Raw genomic sequence first — 24,395 nt, 5'->3', positions numbered from 1 at the left:
TGATATGGATACTTATTATATAGTGCCTCTCCTTGGTTGGAGATCAAGCTCTAAGCATTTCACAAACACGGGGCCTACCTGGGTAGAGTTGACTGACGGCTGCTATTGCGTGGCACTTGTCAATAGTTGCCTGTGTCATTCAGTCCGGTTTCAGTCATGCACACATACACACTGAGACAGTCATGTAATGTTTTACATGTGTGACCGTTTTGTTTATTTACTCCACCATGAAGGCAGCTATACTCCATTTTGGGGGGTCGCATGCTGGGTATGTTCTTGTTTCCATAACCCACTGAACACTGACATGGATTACAGGATCTTTAACATGCGTATTTGATCTTCTGCATGTATATACACACGAAGGGGGTTCAGGCACAAGCAGGTCTGCACATATGATGACCTGGGAGATCGGAATAGTCTCCACCCTTTACCCACCAGGCACCGTTACTGAGATTCGAACCAGGGACCCTCACATTGAAAGTCCAACCACTCGGCTATTATGCCGGTCTAGGGATTTCTTATTTTGGAATCAATGTTCCTGAATGTATGTATTACAAACATATCTCTACTTTTATGGCATGCAAGAGTTGGAAAGTTTTTAGTGCTGAAGATGCCATTGAAGAATTCATATTCATGATTCTGTCATGGTTTTTCATCTTCGGAAATAGTGTTTTGGAGTATTTCTTAAAAATACATGTTATTTCATACTACAGTGTGATTTAAATCAAACTGCTGTGTTTTATTACTTTCATGTTTTAATTCAGCTTGCTATGTTTTACTTTTTTTTCTTTCTTTTTTTTTAACTTTCAAGTTCAGCCTTTGTCATGTTGATGTGTGTGTTGGGCTGGACCACAGGCTGAGAGACCGTGTGGTGTGAATGACGAGCCTTTGAGTGCACACATGATTTCCAGTTGGATTGATAAAGATGTACCGTATTCTTTCCAAGGCGCCTCCTCCACTGTGACCCAGCCTCCACCCGTCAACGGTTACCATGGTGACGATACAGGGAAGTCATGGCCACCTGAGTCGGCGCGTTCTTCTTCTTCACCGGTGAACTCCACAATGGCGGTGGAGCCCAGTCGTCTGGCCACGTTCGAGTCCTGGCCCTCCCAGATGACCCAGTCTCCGGAGGAGTTGGCTCGGACTGGGTTGTATTATACTGGTACGGGAACAGGGATGTTTGTGTTGTGTGTGCGTGTGTGAATCACTAATTGAGGTTGGCAGGCATCATGACATTGCACAAGACACATGTATAACTGCGAGAAAAAAAAAAGGGTGGCACTCCTGGTGTAGCGAGTATATAAGTATCCGTATCAAATCAAATCAAATCAAATCAAAGCGACGAGCAATTAGAATTTCACACAGAGAAATCAGTTGTGACAAAAAGAGTAATACAATACAATGATAGTCTGTTGTGTTTGACTATGACCATCAGAACAGCAGAGGAGGCAACTGCTGTCCCAATAATCTGGGCTAGAATTTGATTGTTGTGGAGAGTGTCTTGCCCATGTTACAACCCCACTCTCTCGGCCAAGAGGGCTTTTGGACAGTCGGCGTTGGGATGGTTCCCAAAGGCCAACTAGCCCCCAAGGCTGCAGCACTAAGAGCCAGTGCAATTTTGTCTCTGTGTGTGTGTGTGTATGTATGAGTTGTTGTTGTGTTCATAATAAATGTGCTTGTGTTGACTGAACAATTTTCCCATAGGAATTTGTGTTTGATTTACCGGTAATCAGCAGGGGTTCAGATTTAATCATCAGGGGTAAATTACTTTCTCAATCATCAGCACATGAGAGTATGTGATTTGATGGTCAGTGCATAAAAATAACTGATCTAAAAATCATCCCATGGAAATAGAACAGATTTGATCATCTGTGCTTAAGTATAACTGATTTAAACATCATCAGATGATCAGATGAAAACAGATCGATGTAAATACTTTATCACATGAGACTAAACGATTAAAACATGTGTATGAGAAAACCTGATTTGATGGTCATTACATGAGAACAACTGATTTAAACACACACATGAGAACAACTGATTTAAACATCACATGACAATAAACTGATTTGACCATCAGTGCATGAGAATAAAACTGGTTTAAACATGAGCAGATGTGAAAATGGATTTATACATCAGCACAGGAGAAACAACTGATTTAGATTTTAGACCTTGAAAAAAAGTGATTTAATCATCAGCACATGAGAACGATTGATTTATCAGCACATGAATTATTTATATTTCTTCCTCCCCCTGGTTTAAACATCAGCAGATGAGAAAAAAAACATATGTATACATCAGAGCATGAGATAAACTGATTTAGATATCAGCACTAAAAGAAAAAGTGATTGAATCATCAGCACATGAGAATAATTGATTTATCAGCATGCAAAGTATTCATTTTTCTTCCTCCTGCCGGTCTAAACATCAGCAGATGAGAAAGACATTTATAGTTATACATCAGTGCATGAGAATAAGTGATTTAAATTTCAGCACTTAAAAAAAAAAAAAAAAAAGTGATTGAATAATCAGCACTTGAGAATAATTGATCTATCAGCACATGAATTATTCATTTTTCATCTTCCACCTCATTTGTTTTTTGTTTTTGTTTTTTCCAAAGGAGTGGGGGATAAGGTGAAATGCTTTCATTGCGATGTGTTGCTGTACAACTGGGAGCCCAGCGATGACCCTGTCAGAGAGCACGCCCGCTGGTCCCCCAATTGCCCCTACCTTGAGCTGCTGACAGAGGGGTCCACAACCACGGAGAGCGTTCAGAAGGGGAAGGGGAAGGCAATGGACGAAGACGTCATGCAGACGCCCGCGGTCCAGGCCTTGCTGTTTGACGGCTCATACGATGAGAGCGCCATCCGTAGAGCTCTAGCGGTTCTGAGGGAGAAAGATGGTGAGTGACTTGAACCTAATGTTTGTTCTTGTTGAATTACCTGTTGTTTGGGGGGTTTGTGTGTGTGTGTGTGTGTGTGTGTGTCCGTGGTCATAAAGAAGTGCTAACCATGAAAATGACTGGTTTCTGGTGACTGGAGTCCAGGAATGAATAAACTTTCACTTGGTAAAGTCTTTTTTTCGTCAGAAATAGTGGATTAGACAGAAAAACCGATCAAAACATGAACATAAGTGTGGGTTTACTGTGAATCTTTGTGAGACATCGATAGGGTAGTGCCGAAGAATTTATTGCGCAATCCAGTTCAGCTGAAAAATCTCTCTGATTACAGATATCATGTATGCAGAAACATGTACGATCATCGCAACGCATTCCAATGTGTTAACTGTGCTTGCAAATCGAAATATTTCTCATCAGTTTTGAGTGGGATATTCATAACTGTTCAATGCTTTAACCACTCAGCTGTTACACCCATCAAATGTATGGTCTGATAATTATTGTAAAATATGAAATATTTCTCTTGGTACACTCGTGTTATTTGCAGCAATGACAATGGCAAGAGACAGCTGAATTCAAGAAGAGCAATGCACACTGATGTCTATATATTTTCTTCTTCTCTTCTTCTACTTTAACTCTGTGAAGAGTTATAGGGGCACCGCACAGAAGAACGGTTCACTAGATTCCTCTAGATCTGTCCGTTGTGTGTCAAAGTCTGGGTCTGGACCCAGTGATTTTCCTGTCTGTTGTGCAGTGTTGTCAGCCCATCGCTTTCCTCTGGCTCCTCCTCTGTCTCCTCCTCTGTCTCCTCTGGCTCCTTCCATCAACACTTTCTTGAGGGATCGTAATTACAAGGCTTTTGTTATGTGGCCATACCAAAGTAGTTTTCTTAACTGATGTCAGCAGATCTTCATATTGTCCATTATGCTACCATTAGTATCAATAGATACACTTCTTCTTTTTTTCTAAGTATTGGAATTGGTTTTTTTTAAGTATTGTGGTGAAATTTTAAACATTTTGATATTAGTGTTAAGTATTGTGAAATGATTTGGACATTATTTTAAGTATTGTGATGTAAGATGTGTATAATGAGTGTTCTGCTATGCTTGATTAAGTGTGTGCGTGTGTGTTGTGTGTGTGTGTGCATGTGTTGTGTGTTTTGTGTGTTGTGTATGTACTGGCTCTTAGTGCTGCACCCTTGTGGGCTGGTGGCCTTTGGGAGCCATCCCAACGGCAACTGTCCTAAAACCCTCTTGGCCGAGAGAGTGGGAATGTAACTTGGGCAAAACACTCTCCACTATAATCAAATTCTAGCCCAAATAGTTGGAACACCAGTTGGCAAGTAAAATAATAAAGTAAACAAGAGAGGCAAGGCCTTCAAGGCTCACTTGTGATACACTTAAAAAAAAAAAAAAATCAAATCGTTAAAATGTGTTCTGTATTTCTTCTTATAAAGTTTCGGGTTAAAAGAAAAAAGAAAAAAAGTCCTAACGGCAGATTCGAACCCGGCGTGTTCGGATGAGAAGAAACTGTCTTTTCCATTACACTATTGTGGCTCCTTCAATGACATTCAAAAATATAGTATATATTTTTAAAGGGCGATAAATCGATTGCGGTATTCGCAGTGAGAACGCTGTTTAAATCGTATTATTCTGGTGTATCTTGGGCATTCAAAAAATCTTTAAGGGCAATTAAAAATTCTTTTTTAAGTCCGCGGTAAAGGAGACGTTGCTATCGCTGCAATCACACTGCAACATTTAGCCGTTTTCTCTGGATCTAGATAGATGTACAAGTTTAGTTACACCCGGTTGACACAGTCGATTCAATTTCTCTTTTATGTTCATTCTAGTTTTATAGTTTTAAAGTTGATATGAAAATTGAGTATTTTGTTAAACTAATAACATGTAGAGCCAAGTACAAGTACTTCTAAACGTCGTATGAAGTGAAAAGGACTTCATTTTGAGAAAAGTCAAGACTGGAAATTTTTGTGTTTCATCAATTCAAGGGTGTTAACTCTCATGGTTTATTATTTTTAACTGTGAATTCCGACTGATTCTATGGATATTTTTATGGCAGTTTGGGGCATAATCCAGTAAGTGATGAGGCGTTCACAAATCTTTCTCTGAATAAATATTTAACGGTCTCCTTCTCCAACTTTCCATCACATGTTATCGTGTATTGTCAATTGAATATAGGATTGAATGGGCAGGTCAACAACTTGAAACAAAATGTCATCGATCACGTGCACGAAGACTATGAGCACGCGCTTTGAACATGTATAAATATGTGTACGCAATTGATTTTTGCCCATGACCTTCAGGGCTCAGCCAGTAGATCTATAAAGTCCACTTGTCGTATTGATTTTAGTATTTTCCGAAAAAGACCACATGGGCGAATGAACATAGTGAAAGCCCTGTACACTGAGAGTAAAACACACAAGCTTTTTATGTATTGAGTATAATTTAAAAATGTAATGTTTAAGATGAGAAAGATCAGTTTAAAGCAAATTAAGCCCCATAGCATTAATTACAGATTAATTTCCCTTTTTTACTATCTGCACCAAAGACATGCAAAATAAATATAACTTCCATGCTTAGCAAAAGAAGCTCCTGTTTGAACAAAAAATGATAAAAATGACTGCTCTTGTTGTTGTGTCAGAATATCAGATCAAAGTGCCAAGTTTAGAGAATAAAAAAAAAACAAAAAAAAACCCGCTAGTAAATTCAGTTTGCATATAATTTGGCTTCTTTTTTAATTTGTTTGTGCCCATCCCAGAGGTGAAATATTGTTTTAAACAAGATGACTAGAAAGAATTGAATTTTTCCTATTTTTATGCCAAATTTGGTGTCAACTGACAAAGTATTAGAATTGAATTTTTCCTATTTTTATGCCAAATTTGGTGTCAACTGACAAAGTATTTGCAGAGAAAATGGCAGTGTTAAAGTTTACCATGGACACACACACACACACACACACACACACACAGACAGACAACCGAACACTGGGTTAAAACATAGACTCACTTTGTTTACACAAGTGAGTCAAAAATGTCATCTGTAGCAAATGTGTGTGAATTGCCAAATAAAAGAAATTCTTCACATAATTGGGCATTGTATACATTATTGCATTTGTTATTAATATCAGTTTGGAAACCAGTCCAAAATCTCTGCACAATCTCACACCTCCAAAAAGGTGTTCAGTGGTTTCTGGATGTGATCCGCAGAAACTACATTTATCATGATCAGAGATATTCATCTGTTTCAGAGATCTGTTTGTTGCAATAATCCTATGAACTATTTTTATTTGAAACCATTTTGAGTTCACATCACTTATTTTGTGTATTTTGAGAAATGTCTGTTTCCAGTTAATGTTCAGTTGCAACAAATCGTTCCATTTGTTACAACATTTAGGGGTCATATTGCTTTTAACTAAAGTGTCTTAATAAACTTTTGTCCCTTTTTTCACTGAATATATCATTTGTAATGATTTTCTCGTCTGTAAAGCACTGTCATTATCAGTTTCAATGTTCATGTTGTTTTTATATATATATAATTATTAACTGACCTTATGCAGCCATTTAATTTAAAAGTAAGAACATTTTTTGTTATATTTCCATGCTTTTGATAAAATCTTCATAGGAAAGGAAACCACGGTCCCCATGCACTAGATGAGAAATATTCCAGACCCCTTTTCCATCCAATTTCTGTATGATAAAATCTTATTTCCAATTTTGATATTTTGATTCAGAAAGATTGGTTTGCTAAAACTTCTTTGCTGTTTGATTGTGGGACCTTCTGACAAAATTCTTTGTTGGCTTGGAAAGTATGAATACAGAACTTATTCTTGTCCTCTGGTGTTGATAGACAGGGTCCATATCTATCAAGATCTTCAAAAATGGGATTAACTGCTTTTATTATTGATGTCCATTTATGGTTTGAAATCTTTACTTGACATATCCATCTCAGTTTAAGACCTTTAATAAATTGCTTGATGTCAAAATTCCTAATCCTCCAATTCTTGTACTCTTAATTACTGTTTTTCGACTTATTCAATTCTGTTTTTTTGTTCCAAATGAACTTAAAACATGCCTTCAGCAGCTCATCAATATATTCATCAGGTGGATTTGGTAGAAACATCCATAACTGAGTCATTTTTTTTATAACATTACTGATTTGAGAACAGCTATCCTTCCTAAAGGGGTAATCAGTCTTTTTATCCATATTCTGAATAGCATTCTAATTTCAGATATTTTGTCTTTATAGTTTAATTCTTCACAGTCTTCTAAATCAACAGTGAACCACACTCCTAAGATTTTAAATTTTGGTGGGTTCCACACCATTTTTAAATGAGGTAGATATCTAATTTGACATTATTTTCTGCTACCCAGCCATATTGCTTGAGTTTTTACCTGCATTCATATATAATCCTGAAAAACTACTAAACGAGTCAATTGTCCTTATGATCTCTTCAAACGATATTCTATCTCCTTTAGTCATCAGTTGGGTGTCATCGGCTAACTGTGCAAATTTGTGTTCTGTATTGTTGATATTGATACCTTTAATCAGTTTATTTTCTCTTATCATTAAGCCAAGGATTTCAACACATAAAAGAAATAAGTATGGTGAAATAGGATCACCTTGACGACATCCTCTCTCAACTGGAAACCAAGAAGACACTGTTCCATTTACTATTACTGCCGATTTAATATTTTGGTAAAAGGTACTTATCTATCTAAAGAAGACTGGACCAAATTAACACTTTCATCATAAAGGTGAAGTCAACAGTGTCAAATGCTTTTTTAAAATCTATACAGATTATAAACCAGGCAACTGTTTTGAATTTAAATAATGAATATATTAATCTAATGTTGTCACCAATAGTTGTTCTCTTTTTTTTATTTTTTTTATACATAATCATGATGATATATTGATGATGATGATAATTATTATTATCATTATCAATATTATCATCATTATCATTACTATTGTTATCATTATTATTATTATTTTTCAAACAGTATTATTGTTATTATTATTGTTGTTGTTGTTATCATCATCATTGTTATCATCATCATCATCTCCCTTCCTCCCTCTGTCTACACAGTGGGGAAGGACAAAGTGACTGCTGAGCTGCTGTGTTGTTATTATCATCATCATCATCATCATCATCGTTATCATCATCATCATTGTTATCATCATCATCATCTCCCTACCTCCCTCTGTGTACACAGTGGGGAAGGACAAAGTGACTGCTGAGCTGCTGTGTTGTTATTATCATCATCATCATCATCATGATTATCATTATCATCTTCATCATCATCATCATCGTTATCATCATCATCATCATCATCATCATCATGATTATCATTATCATCATCATCATCATGATTATCATCATCATCATCATCTCCCTACCTCCCTCTGTGTACACAGTGGGGAAGGACAAAGTGACTGCTGAGCTGCTGTGTTGTTATTATCATCATCATGATCATGATCATCATCATCATCATCGTTATCATCATCATCATCATTGTTATCATCATCATCATCATCATCATCATCATCGTTATCATCATCATCATCATTGTTATCATCATCATCATCTCCCTACCTCCCTCTGTCTACACAGTGGGGAAGGACAAAGTGACTGCTGAGCTGCTGTGTTGTTATCATCATCATCTTCTTCTTCATCATCATCATCTTCATCTTTATCATCATCGTCGTCGTCATCGTTGACATCATCATCGTCGTCATCGTTATCATCATCATCGTTATCATCATCATCATCATCGTCATGATTATCATTATCATCATCATCATCATCATCATGATTATCATTAATCGTCGTCATCTCCTTTCCTCCCACCCTCTGTCTACACAGTGGGGATGGACAAAGTGACTGCTGTGTTGTTATCATCATCATCATCATGATGATTATCATTAATCGTCGTCATCTCCTTTCCTCCCACCCTCTGTCTACACAGTGGGGATGGACAAAGTGACTGCTGTGTTGTTATCATCATCATCATCATCATGATTATCATTAATCGTCATCATCTCCTTTCCTCCCACCCTCTGTCTACACAGTGGGGATGGACAAAGTGACTGCTGTGTTGTTATCATCATCATCATCATGATGATTATCATTAATCGTCATCATCTCCTTTCCTCCCACCCTCTGTCTACACAGTGGGGATGGACAAAGTGACCGCTGAGCTGTTGCTGACCACCATCATGGACATGGAGACTGCTGACGCCCTGCCCGCTGCCCCCACCTCTCCCACCCAGCAGGCCCCTGAAGGTAAGCTGTGGACAGTGTCAGCATTGTTACGCACATTCAAGAACCCACGGCAAGAAGGGAGTGTTGTCCCCTGGCAAAATTTTGCCAGTAAAATCCGCTGTGATCTACACGTGTGTGTGTGCGTGTGTGTGAGTGTGAGTGTGTTTGTGGGGGAGGGGTGGGGTGGGAGGGGGGTGTTTGTGTGTGTGTGTGTGTGTATATGAAAACACACTTCTTTAAATTAATGTAGAAACCACCGCTCCACCCCATTATCTTCATTGTGTACTTCTCGTCTTCTTTGTGCATATGTGCGTGTGTGTGTGTGTGTGTGTGTGTGTATGTACATGCGTGTGTGTGTACATGTGTGCATGTGTGTGTGTGTGTACGTGCGTGTGTGTGTGCATGTGTGTGTGTGTGTGTGTATGTATGTATGTGTGTGTGTGTGTGTGTGTGTGTGTGTGTGCATGTGTGTGTGTGTGCATGTGTTTGTGTGTGTGTATGTATGTGTGTGTGTGTGTGTGTGTGTGTGTGCATGTGTGTGTGCGTGCATGTGTGTGTGTGTGTGTACGTGCATGTGTGTGTGCATGTGTTTGTGTGTGTGTGTGTATGTGCGTGTGTGTGCGTGTGTGTGCGTGTGCATGTGTGTGTGTGTGTGTGTGTGTGTGACTGAAGCCTGACTGACTGACATGGGAACAGATGAGGAGTCCCGCACACGGACTGGGGGTTTTTAGTCTCCCACCACTTGAACTTTTAGATGTGGTCTAGGTGCTGGTCTTTCCGATGAGACAGTATACTGAGGGTCCTGCGTGCAGCAGGCCACTTAATGCACAGCTGATTTGCTATCAGGTGTTTGTATACAAGAATGATAAATTTTACATGCCTGCGTGTTCTTGCGTGAAAGAGTGTGTGTTAGTGTGTGTGTGTGGAAGTGTGTGTTCGTGTGGCTGTGTGTGTATGTATTTGTATGTGTTATGTTGCCGTGTGTATGTATTTCTTTACATGTCTTGCATTTATTATTTTTATCATTTGATAGTTGTCACAACAAAATTCACATTGCCTTGCATGATGGAAAGGAACAAAATTGTCTTTGAAAAAAAAAAGAAGATGATGAAGAAGAAGAAAAAAGGAGCGACAAGACAAAATACTTTAGTTGTCACTTTATCGTTTAACTTCTAACCCCAGCTTCAGCCACAGAAATAATATTTCAGAAAAAAAATAAAGAAAGAAGAAGAAAAAGCGAGGGACAAGACAATATACCCCAGTTATCACTTGATCATTTCATTTCTAACCACCACCCTACTCCCCCCCCTCCAACACAGAATTAAAAAAAAAAAAAATTAAAGAAGAAGAAAAAAACGAGTGACAAGAAAGACAAATACCCTGTAATCACTTTCGTTGCATTTCTGACCCCACCCCCTCCTCCTCCCTCCAGTCCTCCACAAACACAGAATTAAAAAAAAAAAAAAAAAAAAAAAAACCAGAAGAAGGAAAAATATAGCAACAAGACGAAATACCCTAGTTATCACTTAATCGTTTCATTTCTAACCCCCCGACCCGACCTCACAACTCCCCTTCCGAGAGAGAATGTAAAAGAAAGAAGAAGAAAAAAATCAAGAGCAACAAGACAGATACCTTGTTACCACTTTCATCTCATTTCTCACCCACTCCCCTCGGAAAAAACAAAAAAACAAAACAAGACCGACAAGACCAAATACCCGTTTGTTATCACTTCATGGTTTCACTTCTAACCCAACCCCCAAACCCCCATCCCCCTTCCACCACAGAAATAGTATTTGGAGAAAAAAAAGAAAGAAAAGAAAAAGGAAAAAACCAGCGACAAAACAAAGTACCCTTTAGTTTCATTTCTACCCCTCCCCACCCTCCCATCCCCCCTCCTCTGACACAGAATTTAAGATGAAAAAAAACCAGAGCGACAAGGCAAATAACCTAGAAATAACCTATTTTTACCCCACCCCCACCCTACACAGAGCTGCGGTCACTGCGGCGGGAGAACGAGAGCCTACGGGAGAAGCAGCAGTGCAAGGTGTGCATGGAGCGGGACGTGGCGGTCATCTTCTACCCCTGCAAGCACTTCGTCTGCTGCGCCCCCTGCAGCAGCGCCCTCTCCATCTGCCCCATCTGCCGGCAGGACATCCACAGCAGAGACAGGGTCTTCATGGCCTGACGGGAGAGGTCCAGCCAGCCACCTGAAACGTCAGCGTTGATGAGTAAATGAATGAACGAATGATGAATGAATGAATGCTGGGACAGGGTCTTCATGGCCTGAGGGAGAGACCCTATTTAGTTTGCTTGAAAAATTTCAACTTGTATTGCCTGCAACGCCATTTTCGATACGTATGCAGATTAGCTTGTCCTGAACTCGTTTCGTTGGCTCGCTGTGGAGTGTGTTGTTACGGAATCTCATGAAGAAACTTTCCATTCAACCCTTGACACATTTGCAATGCCCAGTGTAGCAGCAATTGTTATGCTACCCCATGAAGAAAACGTGGAAACTTTTTAAATGTCGAAACCACTATATCGTTCCGTCGTCCGGAACGCTACCTTACGTCAGGAACGCTATAGCGTTCCATCTTCCAGAGTGAGTTAAGTCTCTGTTTGGCATGAGGGATCATCAGTGTTAAGTCTCTGTTTGGTCTGAGGGATCATCAGTGTTAAGTCTCTGTTTGGCATGAGGGATCATCAGTGTTAAGTCTCTGTTTGGCGTGAGGGATCATCAGTGTTAAGTCTCTGCTTGGTCTGAGAGATCCAGCTACCTCAAACGTCAGTGTTGAGTCTTCTTCTTCTCTTCTTCTTTGTTCGTGGGCTGCAACTCCCACGTTGGCTTGTATGAACACGAGTGGGCTTTTAACATGTATGGCTGTTTTTACTCTGCCATGTAGGCAGTCTTTTTCATCTTCTCTTCTTCTTCGTTCGTGGGCTGCAACTCCCACGTTCACTCGTATGTACACGAGTGGGCTTTTACGTGTGTGGCCGTTTTTACCACCACCCCACATTGTTGGCAGCCATACTCCATTTTCAGGGGTTGTGCATGTTGGGTATATGTGTTCTTGTTTCCATAACCCACCGAACACTGACATGGATTACAGGATCTTTAACGTGTGTATTTGATCTTCTGCTTCTGTATACACACGAAGGGGATTCAGGCACAAGCAAGGGTCTGCACATATTATGTTGACCTGGGAGATCGGAAAAATCTCCACCCTTTACCCACCAGGTGCCATTAACGAGATTCAAACATGGGACCCTCAGATTGACAGTTCAATGCCTTAACCACTCGGCTATTGTGCCTGTCTCTCATCTTGGCTTGGGAGATTCAGTCACATCAACTGTCGGTCGTTCACATCTGTGCTTTTGCAGTGAGCTGATGAAAAACGTGGCAACAGCGGCTCACTCAACTCTGGCAAGTTAGGAATCATGCAGTGACCTTGTGTTTGCTTTGGAGGATGTTGTTGTGAGTGATGTGTTGTGTGTGACATGTGTGGCAAGTTGTGTGTGATGAGTTGTGTGTGACATGCTGTGTTAGACATGTTGCGTGTGTGAAATATGTGCATGATTTGTTGTGTGTGACATGTTTGTGGTGTGTTGTGTGTGATGTGTGTGGCAAGTTGTGTGTGATGTTTTTGTGTGACATGCTGTGTGTGATGAGTTGTGTGTGTGACATACTGTGTGTGATGCCAGGAGCTTCTGCAAAACGCTAACATTGATTTCCTGCTCCTTGGTTCGCACTGACCGAAAAGTTTTCCTTTTGTCACAGAAGTGCAACAGAGTTTTCAGTGCAGTGGATGACTTGAGGAAAAACTGAACAGCAACTGTTGAAGATGACAGTTCGGAATAACTTTGCTCTGCCGTCTGTGATATATTTTTTTTTATTTGCATTGTTCATGAGTGTGTGTGTGTGTGCACGCGCGCATGTGTGTGTATGTGTGTGTGTGCATATGAGTGAGTGAGTGAGTGTATGTGCGTGTGTGTGCATGCGTGCAATCACGTATGATTTTGTGAGAGGGATTTTGATTTGTAAAATGTGATTTGTCCAGAAGCTTTAAATTGTTTATATATATGTGATGTTTGATGTATTCAAGATTCATTTGACCAAGATGCAGGAGATTCATTTCATCATGATACAGGTTTTAATAAGTGAACTGTTTACAAGACTTATCAATGGGTTTAACAGTATGGGAACATCAGGTACTGTTGTGTTATATGTGGAAACTACAAATATTGAATATCTAATCATGGATACAAGTTTAGAGATTCCTTCCTGATTCTATTTTCCATATCAGGAAACAGATGGGGGAAAAAGAAAAAAAGAATGAAAGACAAAACAAATCATTTTCCTGGAAAGGTCTGTCCCATTTTGGGTTGGGGTGGGGGGGGGGGTGTCGTAGGTTCTGAATTACAATGATTGAATGCAGAATTATAGTCAGTATTTTATTTGAAACTTGTTTATAAAACTCATTTTTGTCAAAGTTTGTTGTCTGCAATGTGTGAGTGCATTACAACTTCGCTTCAATGGAAATACAAAAACAAACAAACCAAAAAAATCCCAATGCATGTTACTCTTGGCACAGTTCAGTGAGGTAAAGATACTGTGCATGAACTGATCATAATGTAGCTTTCTTGTGTGGAATAACTTCTCATGGAAAATGTGGTGTACATAAGCAGAAAAATGAAGACATACTTGCAAAAAAAGAATGGTATGTTTTGGTGGTTAAAATGGGTTTGAAATGTTGGATGTTGTTCAATATGATACTAATAGATATGACCAAACAATTTTTGTCACACAGCTATAGTCGTACCTTTTTGAAATAATGGGTTATATTACTTTGCTACTTGTCCATAGTTGTCTCTTTTTGAAACATTAGGTTAGATTGATTTATTTATTTGTAGTTGTACTGTTTTGAAATAGTATGTTAGATTAATTATTTATCTGTAGTTGTACCAGTTTGAAATAATAGGTTACATTAATTTTTTATTGATCTGTAGTTGTACCATTTTGAAATAGTAGGTGACGTTTAACTTCTTTGGTTGGAGCGTGGTATTATATTGATGATTCTACATTAAACACTGAAATTCTGAACTTTAGATCATTCCAGAAGATTGAGTGATAATTTCTGGAACTGTACTTAAAGAGCCTGTGAGTTGTCACATGTACTGATAGGATATAAGGATTGTTTTTTTGTGTGTGTTTTTTTAGTAATTTATTTGTCCTGTCTGACATTTACTTGGAAATGAAGAGTTGGGTTTCCAACACAGGCTTCAAAATGATTGGTTTGATCTTTTGCAACATATGTCTGAATTTTTTTTAAAAAGATGAAATAAAAAGAAGAATCAGATAATAAAAGAACTAATTCAGTTCAGCTCGGAAGTTTGTGAATGACTTCTTGGATTTTTTTGGTGTTTTTTGTTGTTGTTTTTATGTGTGTGTGTGTGTGTGTGTAATATATATATATGTATATATATATATATATATATATATATGAATATTTTTGTATTTTTATCTTTATTTATGAAAGCATCATTGTAAAACCATTTTTGATGATGGAATTTTGAAATATTTATATTTCACTTTAATTTCATTTCATCAAAACATCTTTTTAAAGTTATTTTTCTCAATGATGCAAGGGATGCTTAATTATTTACAAACATTTATCTTCCTCCATTTTCATGTTCGTTTATATATGTGCATATATATATATTAAAATCATACATGTTTAGTCAGAGCTTGTACCTCTACAGCTGTGAAAGGGAAGAATAAAACTGCCATTGTCATCTCCATTGTTCTCAAAGTAAACTGTTTGAATTATTTATATACATTGCTTTTTTGTGAACTGACGCTTGCGGCCTTACTCACAATCAGAAGAATTTTCTTTAATTATTATTTTCACTGTTTTGAATTATTTATATATAATGCTTTTTTTTTGTGAACTGACGCTTGTGTTTTACTCACCATCGGAAGAATTTTCCTTTAATTCTTGTTTTCTGCAAGTGGGAAGTAGAGTTAAAACTTGTACAGGGTTTATAAAAAGTTGTGGACAACTTCTGAACTTGCAGTCTTCTTCTTGGGGTCACAGTGGAACGATATTGAATTTTGGACAAACAGCAGTGTATGATTCTAATTTAATGAACACCAGATTAGTTGGGGTTTTTTTTTTTGCATGCGCACTTTCTTTCTTCTCAGCGATAAACCACCATCGAATACAGTCATTGAATAAGTGGCAATTTTTGTGTGAGACCTTGATTTTTCAAACACATTTTTCAAGCTGCCCATGGTGTATGTGTGTCTGAAACAACTAGTTTGTTTCTTCAGAGGCTAGTGGTAGGCATTTGGCAGCCTGCATGTATAATTTAAATCATTTCTCGGTTTAAAAAAAAAAAAAAAATGTTGAAAGCTTGCTTGCTTCTAGGAAGAGGCCTTGACTTTTTGTGAAATCTTTATATTGTGGTTTTGTTTTGGGTTTTTTTGTTGTTTTTTTTTGTTGTTTTTTGTTGTTGTTTTTTTAACCTGTGTATATGTGTGGACATAGACATGTGTTTGTGAACCTGGCTGTTTGTGAACATAGGTATGTTTTTATATCATACAAAATGTGTTCATATGAAAGCATCACAAACATGAAGTTAGCTATAAGTTAGCTCAGTAAATGTCTTTCACGATGTTTATATTCTTTCAGTCTTTGGAAAATCGAGAGGTGGAAAGACCATTTGTGAACAAATGCTATTAAAATGTGTTCATGTTCAGGCGTCCCAACCAGTACAGGTTTCACGAGGACTTAGCACTACAGCCCCTCCTGAAAAATCTCAAGATTTCCTCTTTTCTGTCACTCTCTTTGGTTCTGGCATTTTGCTTTTCTTTCGGTCTCTTCATTTCTTGTTTTCTTGCCGTGCTGGTCCATTTATGTGTGTGTGTGTGTGTGTGTGCGCGTTTATCTTCTGAAAGTTTTGATTCTGATTTTCTGGATTGGGGGTGAATCAAAGGTGTTTTTTGTTTTTTGGTGTCTGCAGAATGTTAGTTTTCCACTTCACTAATATTACATGGAAAAACTGGAATTGTTGATGGCATCAGGATCCACCAAAATCCAATTTTGTACATTTCTTGATTCTTTGTTTCTGCTCTTGTAGGATTTTTTTTCTTCTTTTTTTCTTTTTTTTTTAAAGAAGAAGAAGAAAAAAAAAAAAGCCATATGTGAATATTGAGGCTGATGGCAAAGCCGAAGGTTTCACTTGTTTGTTTTTGTTTTGTTTTCAGTTTGTTATTTTGTTTGAAACAAGCGTTGATTTCCAATGTCCTGGTTAAATTATGTTCCAAGCAAGGGCTTGAAGTGCAATCCTGTCAGATTATAATCAATAATAAGTTTTGAACCTAAATTACACACACACTTACTTAAAAAAAATAAAATAAAGAGAGAGAGAGAGAGAGAACTGTTACCCAAATCCATTCATGGAATGGATTGTAATGTACAGTTCCTTTTTTTGTGTGTCTGTGCAGTTTTTTCATGATACATTCAGTCAAGATTTTTGATTTGGAATAACGTTTCATTGTTGTCTGATCCATCACCAGTGAAGATTCAGTCTCTTAAATGTGCACTGTGTGTAAATGTCCATACAAAATGAGCTCTACACACTCACAATTTACTCACTGCCCAAAGCACTGTATGCATTTCCCATTATGTACCCCACTCTCACCCCCACTCATATACACACATTCTTGGAAGCTTTGGTAGTAAAGTGGTCAGTCATCTTTCTGCAGACATTCTTACAACCTGCTTCTTTCAACAACAGTTCTGTGCGACTGGTTTATAGACAACAACAACAACAACAAAACTGATTTGAAGCATATTTCTTAAAGACCAGCTTTGGGCATCTGCTCAAATGTAACATTAACCACTCCAGTCACATTTAAGTGAGAAGTTCCACAAAGCAGCCAGTTCACACACACACACACACACACACACACACACACACACACACACACACATGTACACACACACACACACACACACATGTACACACACACACACACACACACACACACACACACACACACACATGTACACACACACACACACACATGTACACACACACACACACACACATGTACACACACACACACACACACACAGAGTTTTATGGATGGATTTTTCAATCAATTTATTTCTCTGCCATGGATGTCTGCAAAAATTTGATGAAATGCACACAAGTGAAGTGTTTTGTGAAAACATCCACAAAAGCACATAAACACAGAGATCACACACACGCACACATTGACATGTACTTTTTTTTTTTTCTGCAGACAGTTATACTTCTCAACCGAAACACCAGTGCTGAACAGCAATTCACACACACACACACACACACTCACACACACACACAATCTATTATGTGGCTTTTGTATCTATGTCTTTATTTTGAGTGGCTAGATGGGCCTATAATTATTATTATTTGAATAAAAAACTGTTTTAAAAAAGTCTTTGAATTGTGAGTGAAAGGCCCTTCAGCTATCCTGTCTTTCTGACCTCTGTGTTGTGGCTGTCAATGCTGGCACACTCAAACACACATACACACATGCACGCACACACACAACACACACATATATACCAGAAAAAAATGGTCCAACAGTAACTATCATTTAAACTGCACACTGCATCACTTTTTAATCGATGAACTGTTACCAGCAACCCATAATATTACAAGATGTATTGGTCACTTTCTTCCCAGTGTATTCTTAAACCTCTCCCACCCCCAACACACACACTTTCCCCCACTCGTATCAAACCCTCTTTCCACATACTTTTGCAGTTGTGACTGTGCCAACTTGGCACATTTCTGGAAAGAAAAGGCTGCAAGGTTACCAGTCATAGCCTCCAATTTTACCTTTTTCTCACCACACCAAGTAACGGAATAATAAAGATGATATTGCTACTAATTTTAATGATAATACATTTACATAGCGCTTTCAAACCTCATAGCGCTTTACAATGTCAGGTCAAACACACAGTACACAAGAACACACAGTCACACGTGTACATGTACACACACGTACTTGCACACATTATGTAAACACACACGCACACACACACAAAAAAGTTGAGGGGAGTGAACTGCTTCAGATTCTCAACTGTTTTTGTTGTGGTGGTTTTCCAAGTCTTTACACTCCAGTTCATTTTCTGCCCACACAATGAGTTGTTCACCCAACACCCACAACAACTGACCCAACTTGTCTCCTTCCTGTCCTTTACTCTGACTGCAGCTGACCAGTTTGTTCATTCATAAAGGGCTGTCACCTCACGGTGATAAGACGGACCTTACAGGTCAGGATGTCAGTGAAGGGCTGTCACCTCACGGTGATAAGACAAACCTTACAGGTCTGGATGTCAGTGAAGGGCTGTCACCTCACTGTGATAAGACAGACCTTACAGGTCAGGATGTCAATGAATGGCTGTCACCTCACTGTGATAAGACGGACCTTACAGGTCTGGATGTCAGTGAAGGGCTGTCACCTCACTGTGATAAGACAAACCTTACAGGTCAGGATGTCAATGAAGGGCTGTCACCTCACTGTGATAAGACAGACCTTACAGGTCAGGGTGTCAATGAAGAGCTGTCACCTCACTGTGATAAGACAGACCTTACAGGTCAGGATGTCAGTGAAGGGCTGTCACCTCACTGTGATAAGACGGACCTTACAGGTCTGGATGTCAGTGAAGGGCTGTCACCTCACGGTGATAAGACAGACCTTACAGGTCAGGATGTCAGTGAAGGGCTGTCACCTCACGGTGATAAGACAGACCTTACAGGTCAGGATGTCAATGAAGGGCTGTCACCTCACGGTGATAAAAGACAGACCTTACAGGTCAGGATGTCAATGAAGGGCTGTCACCTCACTGTGATAAGACAGACCTTACAGGTCAGGATGTCAATGAAGGGCTGTCACCTCACGGTGATAAGACAAACCTTACAGGTCAGGATGTCAGTGAAGGGCTGTCACCTCACTGTGATAAGACAGACCTTACAGGTCAGGATGTCAGTGAAGGGCTGTCACCTCACGGTGATAAGACAGACCTTACAGGTCAGGATGTCAGTGAAGGGCTGTCACCTCACCATGATAAGACAGACCTTACAGGTCAGGATGTCAGTGAAGGGTCAGGATGTCAATGAAGGGCTGTCACCTCACTGTGATAAGACAGACCTTACAGGTCAGGGTGTCAATGAAGGGCTGTCACCTCACTGTGATAAGACAGACCTTACAGGTCTGATGTCAATGAAGGGCTGTCACCTCACGGTGATAAGACAGACCTTACAGGTCAGGATGTCAGTGAAGGGCTGTCACCTCACGGTGATAAGACAGACCTTGCAGGTCAGGGTGTCAGTGAAGGGCTGTCACCTCACTGTGATAAGACAGACCTTACAGGTCAGGATGTCAATGAAGGGCTGTCACCTCACGGTGATAAGACAGACCTTACAGGTCAGGATGTCAGTGAAGGGCTGTCACCTCACGGTGATAAGACAGACCTTACAGGTCAGGGTGTCAGTGAAGGGCTGTCACCTCACTGTGATAAGACAGACCTTACAGGTCAGGATGTCAATGAAGGGCTGTCACCTCACTGTGATAAGACAGACCTTACAGGTCAGGATGTCAATGAAGGGCTGTCACCTCACGGTGATAAGACAGACCTTACAGGTCAGGATGTCAGTGAAGGGCTGTCACCTCACGGTGATAAGACAGACCTTACAGGTCAGGATGTCAGTCACTGTTCTCTATCTGGTGTTCATCCTCTTTGGGATGGCATTACTTTTTTGTTCAGCAAAGTCAACGACAGCATTGAAAGGTATGTAGAAAGTACTGACAGTGCCCCAAACTCGTGCCCCACAACTGACCTCCATTTACCAAGGTTTAGCATACAAGGGGTTAACAAAAAAAAATATATATACATATATAAAAAAAAAAGAAAGACCAGTAGCGTCAGTCAACCTGAATGAAGCACTTAACGTTCTCACTGTCCATTCGCCATCATCACACTCAAGACTTAACTCCCCAAAGTTCATAATCTGTAATTTACGGTGTCAACCATTCCTGTTTCCACACACACAGTACATGTTCCCTTGTCACAAGGTGCTGACAGATGTGACCAGACAAAAATTCCACATTTTGTTCCAAGACCAGATTAAAGGTTTGCCATACCAAACACAAAGTCAAACTAAACCAAACTTTTTTTCTGACACCGCTGACGAAAAAGATTGGCAGATATCGTGGTATCAACATTCATTTTTTAACTTAAAAAAAAAAAAAAATTTTTTTGATGAATTATACTCTTTGTTGAATAGTACTGATTAAGTTTTATTATCAAAATTCCAAGACTTCCAGACCCTGAAAAGCAAAACATATTCGTCCGAGACATTTCCAACAAATTTTCCCAAGATGTTTCCCGACTTCTGTGACTCTGGACAACAAATCCCATCTCTACTTGGGCAAGTCGGCCTTCGACACAGTACGCAGAGACAGCTGTGTGGTGCGAGGTTTTGCCCATATATTCATCCTGTCTGGCAGGCATAGGACGACTGTGTAACACGCTGCCCATCCAGTCCCTCAGTCCACGTGGGCACTTTTCCACGTCCTCCTTACGTGCTGCGGACTCAAATGGCCCTGCGAACCAAGACACAGGTGAATAGAATAACTCGAAATTAAAGAGTCATGAGGCTAGCAGAGTGAAGGATTACTAAACAATAAAGAGTTGTAACTCTCTCGGTGTGCAAGGGACACAATTTCATATAATTTCATAAAATAACTTTCTCGATAATGAAAACAAACAAACAAACAAAGGTAAGAACACAGCATACAGCAACAGGAGAGAGATAACCATGACAACACAAACCAAGGAAACAAACTGACATTCTGTTCAATGATCAACATGCAGCTTTTTCCAAAAATAAAATCTTTCTCAATAAACTGAAAGCAGAGAGTAATAACAACATAGTGTGACCTCTTTCTCTATTTCTACCTGTTTGTCTCTGTCTGTCTGTCTCCTTCTCTCCCTCTATGTCTCTCCTTTTCTTCTTTCTCTATGAATGAGTGTGTGTAAGTGTGGTATCTTCTTATTTCTTTTCCTTTTTTTTTTTAAATGATTAGAACAATTACAACATGCCATAAATAAGGCTTATACCTACTGTTTTACCCACACAAAAACATGAACATACCCACACCTACAGAAATAAAACAATGTCTTGTGCCTACTGTTCAACCACAAAGATATGCATGTATGGACGCTAGTGCAGGCATGAAGAACACATCACAGACTATTGCTTCACACAAAGATGCACAACACACACACACACACACACACACACACACACACACACACACACACATTCCTTTTTACTGGCCTGTTTAAATGAATCAAGTCTATGAGGCTCAATACCTACAGTTTCATGATATTTTTTGAAGGGCAGGTACACTCTCTGTGTACCTATTCTATAAAAACAACAACATCATCATCATTAAACGAAGAGAATTCTGCAACACAACAACAATCATCTACATCCCCACCACCACAAGTTTCATCATCATCGCCATCATTATCATCATACTAACAGCAACACCAGTGATCCAAACGATGATGAAGACAGAAGAACAACGACAATGACAGAAGAAACAGCACAACTGAACCAGCATCAAATACAACACATGATAACAAAATAACAGCACAAAACTTTCAGGACAAAAACAATATTTGTCCTTCAAAAGGCAGAAGCCCCATTCCCATTCTACACAGGCCAGGATTTTTGGGGGGGGGGGGGGGTTCTTCTTTTTTCCCCTTTTTTTTCCACAGCGTCCAGATAGCTGAACAAGGCACCACAACCATCATGTAACCCAGGTCGCCATGTCACTTCAAGCAGAGGAGTTGGTTTCAGCTTCAGTTTTAAATTTCAATATCTCAAGGAGGCGTCACCGTGTTCGGACAAATCCTTGTGCGCTACACCCTACACCACATCTGCTAGCAGATGCCTGACAGCAGCACTGCCCAACACGCTTAGTCAGGCCTGGAGTGCATTCATATATATTTGTGTATAGCCCTATAATCAGGCCTTGAGTGCATTCATATATATTTGTGTATAGCCCTAGAATCAGGCCTTGAGTGCATTCATATATATTTGTGTATAGCCCTATAATCAGGCCTTGAGTGCATTCATATATATTTGTGTATAGCCCTATAATCAGGCCTTGAGTGCATTCATATATATTTGTGTTTTGCCCTATAATCAGACCTTGAGTGCATTCATATATATTTGTGTATAGCCCTATAATCAGACCTTGAGTGCATTCATATATATTTGTGTATAGCCCTATAATCAGACCTTGAGTGCATTCATATATATTTGTGTATAGCCCTATAGTCAGACCTGGAGTGCATTCATATATATTTGTGTATAGCCCTATAATCAGGCCTTGAGTGCATTCATATATATTTGTGTATATCCCTAAAAGCAGACCTTGAGTGCATTCATATATATTTGTGTAATAGCCCTATAATCAGGCCTTGAGTGCATTCGTATATATTTGTGTATAGCCCTATAATCAGGCCTTGAGTGCATTCATATATATTTGTGTATAGCCCTATAATCAGACCTGGAGTGCATTCATATATATTTGTGTACAGCCCTATAATCAGACCTTGAGTGCATTCATATATATTTGTGTATAGCCCTATAATCAGGCCTTGAGTGAATTCATATATATTTGTGTATAGCCCTATAATCAGGCCTTGAGTGCATTCATATATATTTGTGTATAGCCCTATAATCAGGCCTTGAGTGAATTCATATATATTTGTGTATAGCCCTATAATCAGGCCTTGAGTGCATTGGCGCTGGGGAGTGTCTTCAACACAGAAACTTGGCAGTGAAAGAGTTAAAGCACTACGAAATGAAAGATAGAATGAGTTTCTCTACAAAAACCTACCACCACAGACACAGGGTTGACTCTACTGATCCTCTCCCAGTTTCCTTTTCCACTAAAAGGTCGAAAAAGAAAATGAAAAAAACAAACAAAACAAACCCAAAACAACCACAACTAGAAAGATAAGGATTGTGGCTGATGTTTATACAATACGCGTTTTTTTCTTCCCCTGCTCTCCTCACATCAGACCCTCTTTACAGCCTTGTTTGTTTTACTGGAAACGGTCACGGTAATCGTCAGTGTATGCGAAGGCGTTTCTGTTGCCACTGACCTGATTGCAGGAGTACCGCCGATCTATCACCTGAAACAGAACATCAGTCATCCCTGTCACCTGCCTGCCAGTCAACAGTAACATGGATTATACTTCTACTGCTACTATTACTACTACAACTACTGCTACCATGAATAATCATAATCATGATAATGATGATGATGATGATAATAATAATAATATTGATAATATCAATAATAACAACAATAACAATAATAATAATTATGATACTACTACTACTACTACTATGACTAATACTACTAAAACAATAAGAATAATGATAATGAAAATGTGAATCTATACAGCGCCTATTCTCTACATAGGGATCTATGCCTGTTACAAAAATAGGTACAAACACACACACACGCACACACACACACAAAGCATGCACACACACACACACACACACACACATACACACACACAAAACTGTTAAAAACATTAGTCATACTTATGAATTTTCATCATTATGAATTCTAATATGATTTTTAAGTACCAAGATACAGTGTTTAAGTATGATGATGTGGTTTTATATTCAAGTAGTATTGTGAAATTAGCATTGAGTATTGTGGCATGATAATTATGTGCATCATTCAGGTACTGAGAGAAATGATATGTATAATGATGAGTGTTGTGTTGTGTATGATTAATTACATGTGTGTAAAAACAAATCAGTGTTTGGTTGGATGTCTGTGTCTGCATGTGTATGTTTTTTTGTATTTGTATTTGAATTTCTTTTTATCACAACAGATTTCTCTGTGTGAAATTTGGGCTGCTCTCCCCAGGGAGAGCACGTCGCTACACTACAGCGCCACCCTTTTTTTTTGTATTTTTTCCCGCGTGCAGTTTGATTTGTTTTTCCTATCCAAGTGGATTTTTCTACAGAATTTTGCCAGGAACAACACTTTTGTTGCCGTGGGTTCTTTTACGTGCACTAAGTGCATGCTGCACACGGGACCTCGGTTTATCATCTCATCCGA

The 24,395-nt window shown here is 39.1% G+C and overlaps 2 protein-coding genes across 14 annotated transcripts in view; one reads left to right on the top strand and one right to left on the bottom strand.

Annotated features, from left to right (window-relative positions):
- The window catches only part of LOC143298106 (baculoviral IAP repeat-containing protein 7-B-like), a 32,844-nt gene extending 16,508 nt beyond the window's left edge, over nt 1–16,336 (top strand). For all 7 annotated transcript variants that reach the window (XM_076610804.1, XM_076610802.1, XM_076610801.1 and 4 more), the window contains exons 4-7: nt 947–1,162; nt 2,621–2,902; nt 9,086–9,196; nt 11,164–16,336. In XM_076610804.1, the coding sequence (XP_076466919.1) occupies nt 947–1,162; nt 2,621–2,902; nt 9,086–9,196; nt 11,164–11,360 (806 nt within the window). In that variant the 3' untranslated portion in view covers nt 11,361–16,336. The remainder of the gene's footprint in view (nt 1–946; nt 1,163–2,620; nt 2,903–9,085; nt 9,197–11,163) is intronic.
- A 988-nt stretch (nt 16,337–17,324) lies between these two features.
- LOC143298107 (rab-like protein 3) overlaps nt 17,325–24,395 on the bottom strand; it is an 18,176-nt gene continuing 11,105 nt past the window's right edge. Inside the window, exons 7-9 of one of the 7 annotated variants that reach the window (XR_013057351.1) lie at nt 23,416–23,445; nt 18,907–20,834; nt 17,325–18,852 (exon numbers count right to left, since the gene is read on the bottom strand). Coding sequence is in view for 1 of the 7 variants with exons in the window: in XM_076610805.1 (XP_076466920.1) it covers nt 20,778–20,834; nt 23,416–23,445 (87 nt within the window). In the remaining 6 variants the exon portion in view is untranslated. Of the gene's footprint in view, nt 20,835–23,415; nt 23,446–24,395 lie in introns of all 7 variants that reach the window. The other 6 variants (XR_013057352.1, XR_013057355.1, XR_013057356.1 and 3 more) reach the window with 6 other exon arrangements.

The sequence above is a fragment of the Babylonia areolata genome, chromosome 23, assembly GCF_041734735.1.
Source record: "Babylonia areolata isolate BAREFJ2019XMU chromosome 23, ASM4173473v1, whole genome shotgun sequence".
NCBI classification, from domain to species: domain Eukaryota; kingdom Metazoa; phylum Mollusca; class Gastropoda; order Neogastropoda; family Buccinidae; genus Babylonia; species Babylonia areolata.
This window is presented reverse-complemented; position numbering and strand designations above follow the sequence as displayed.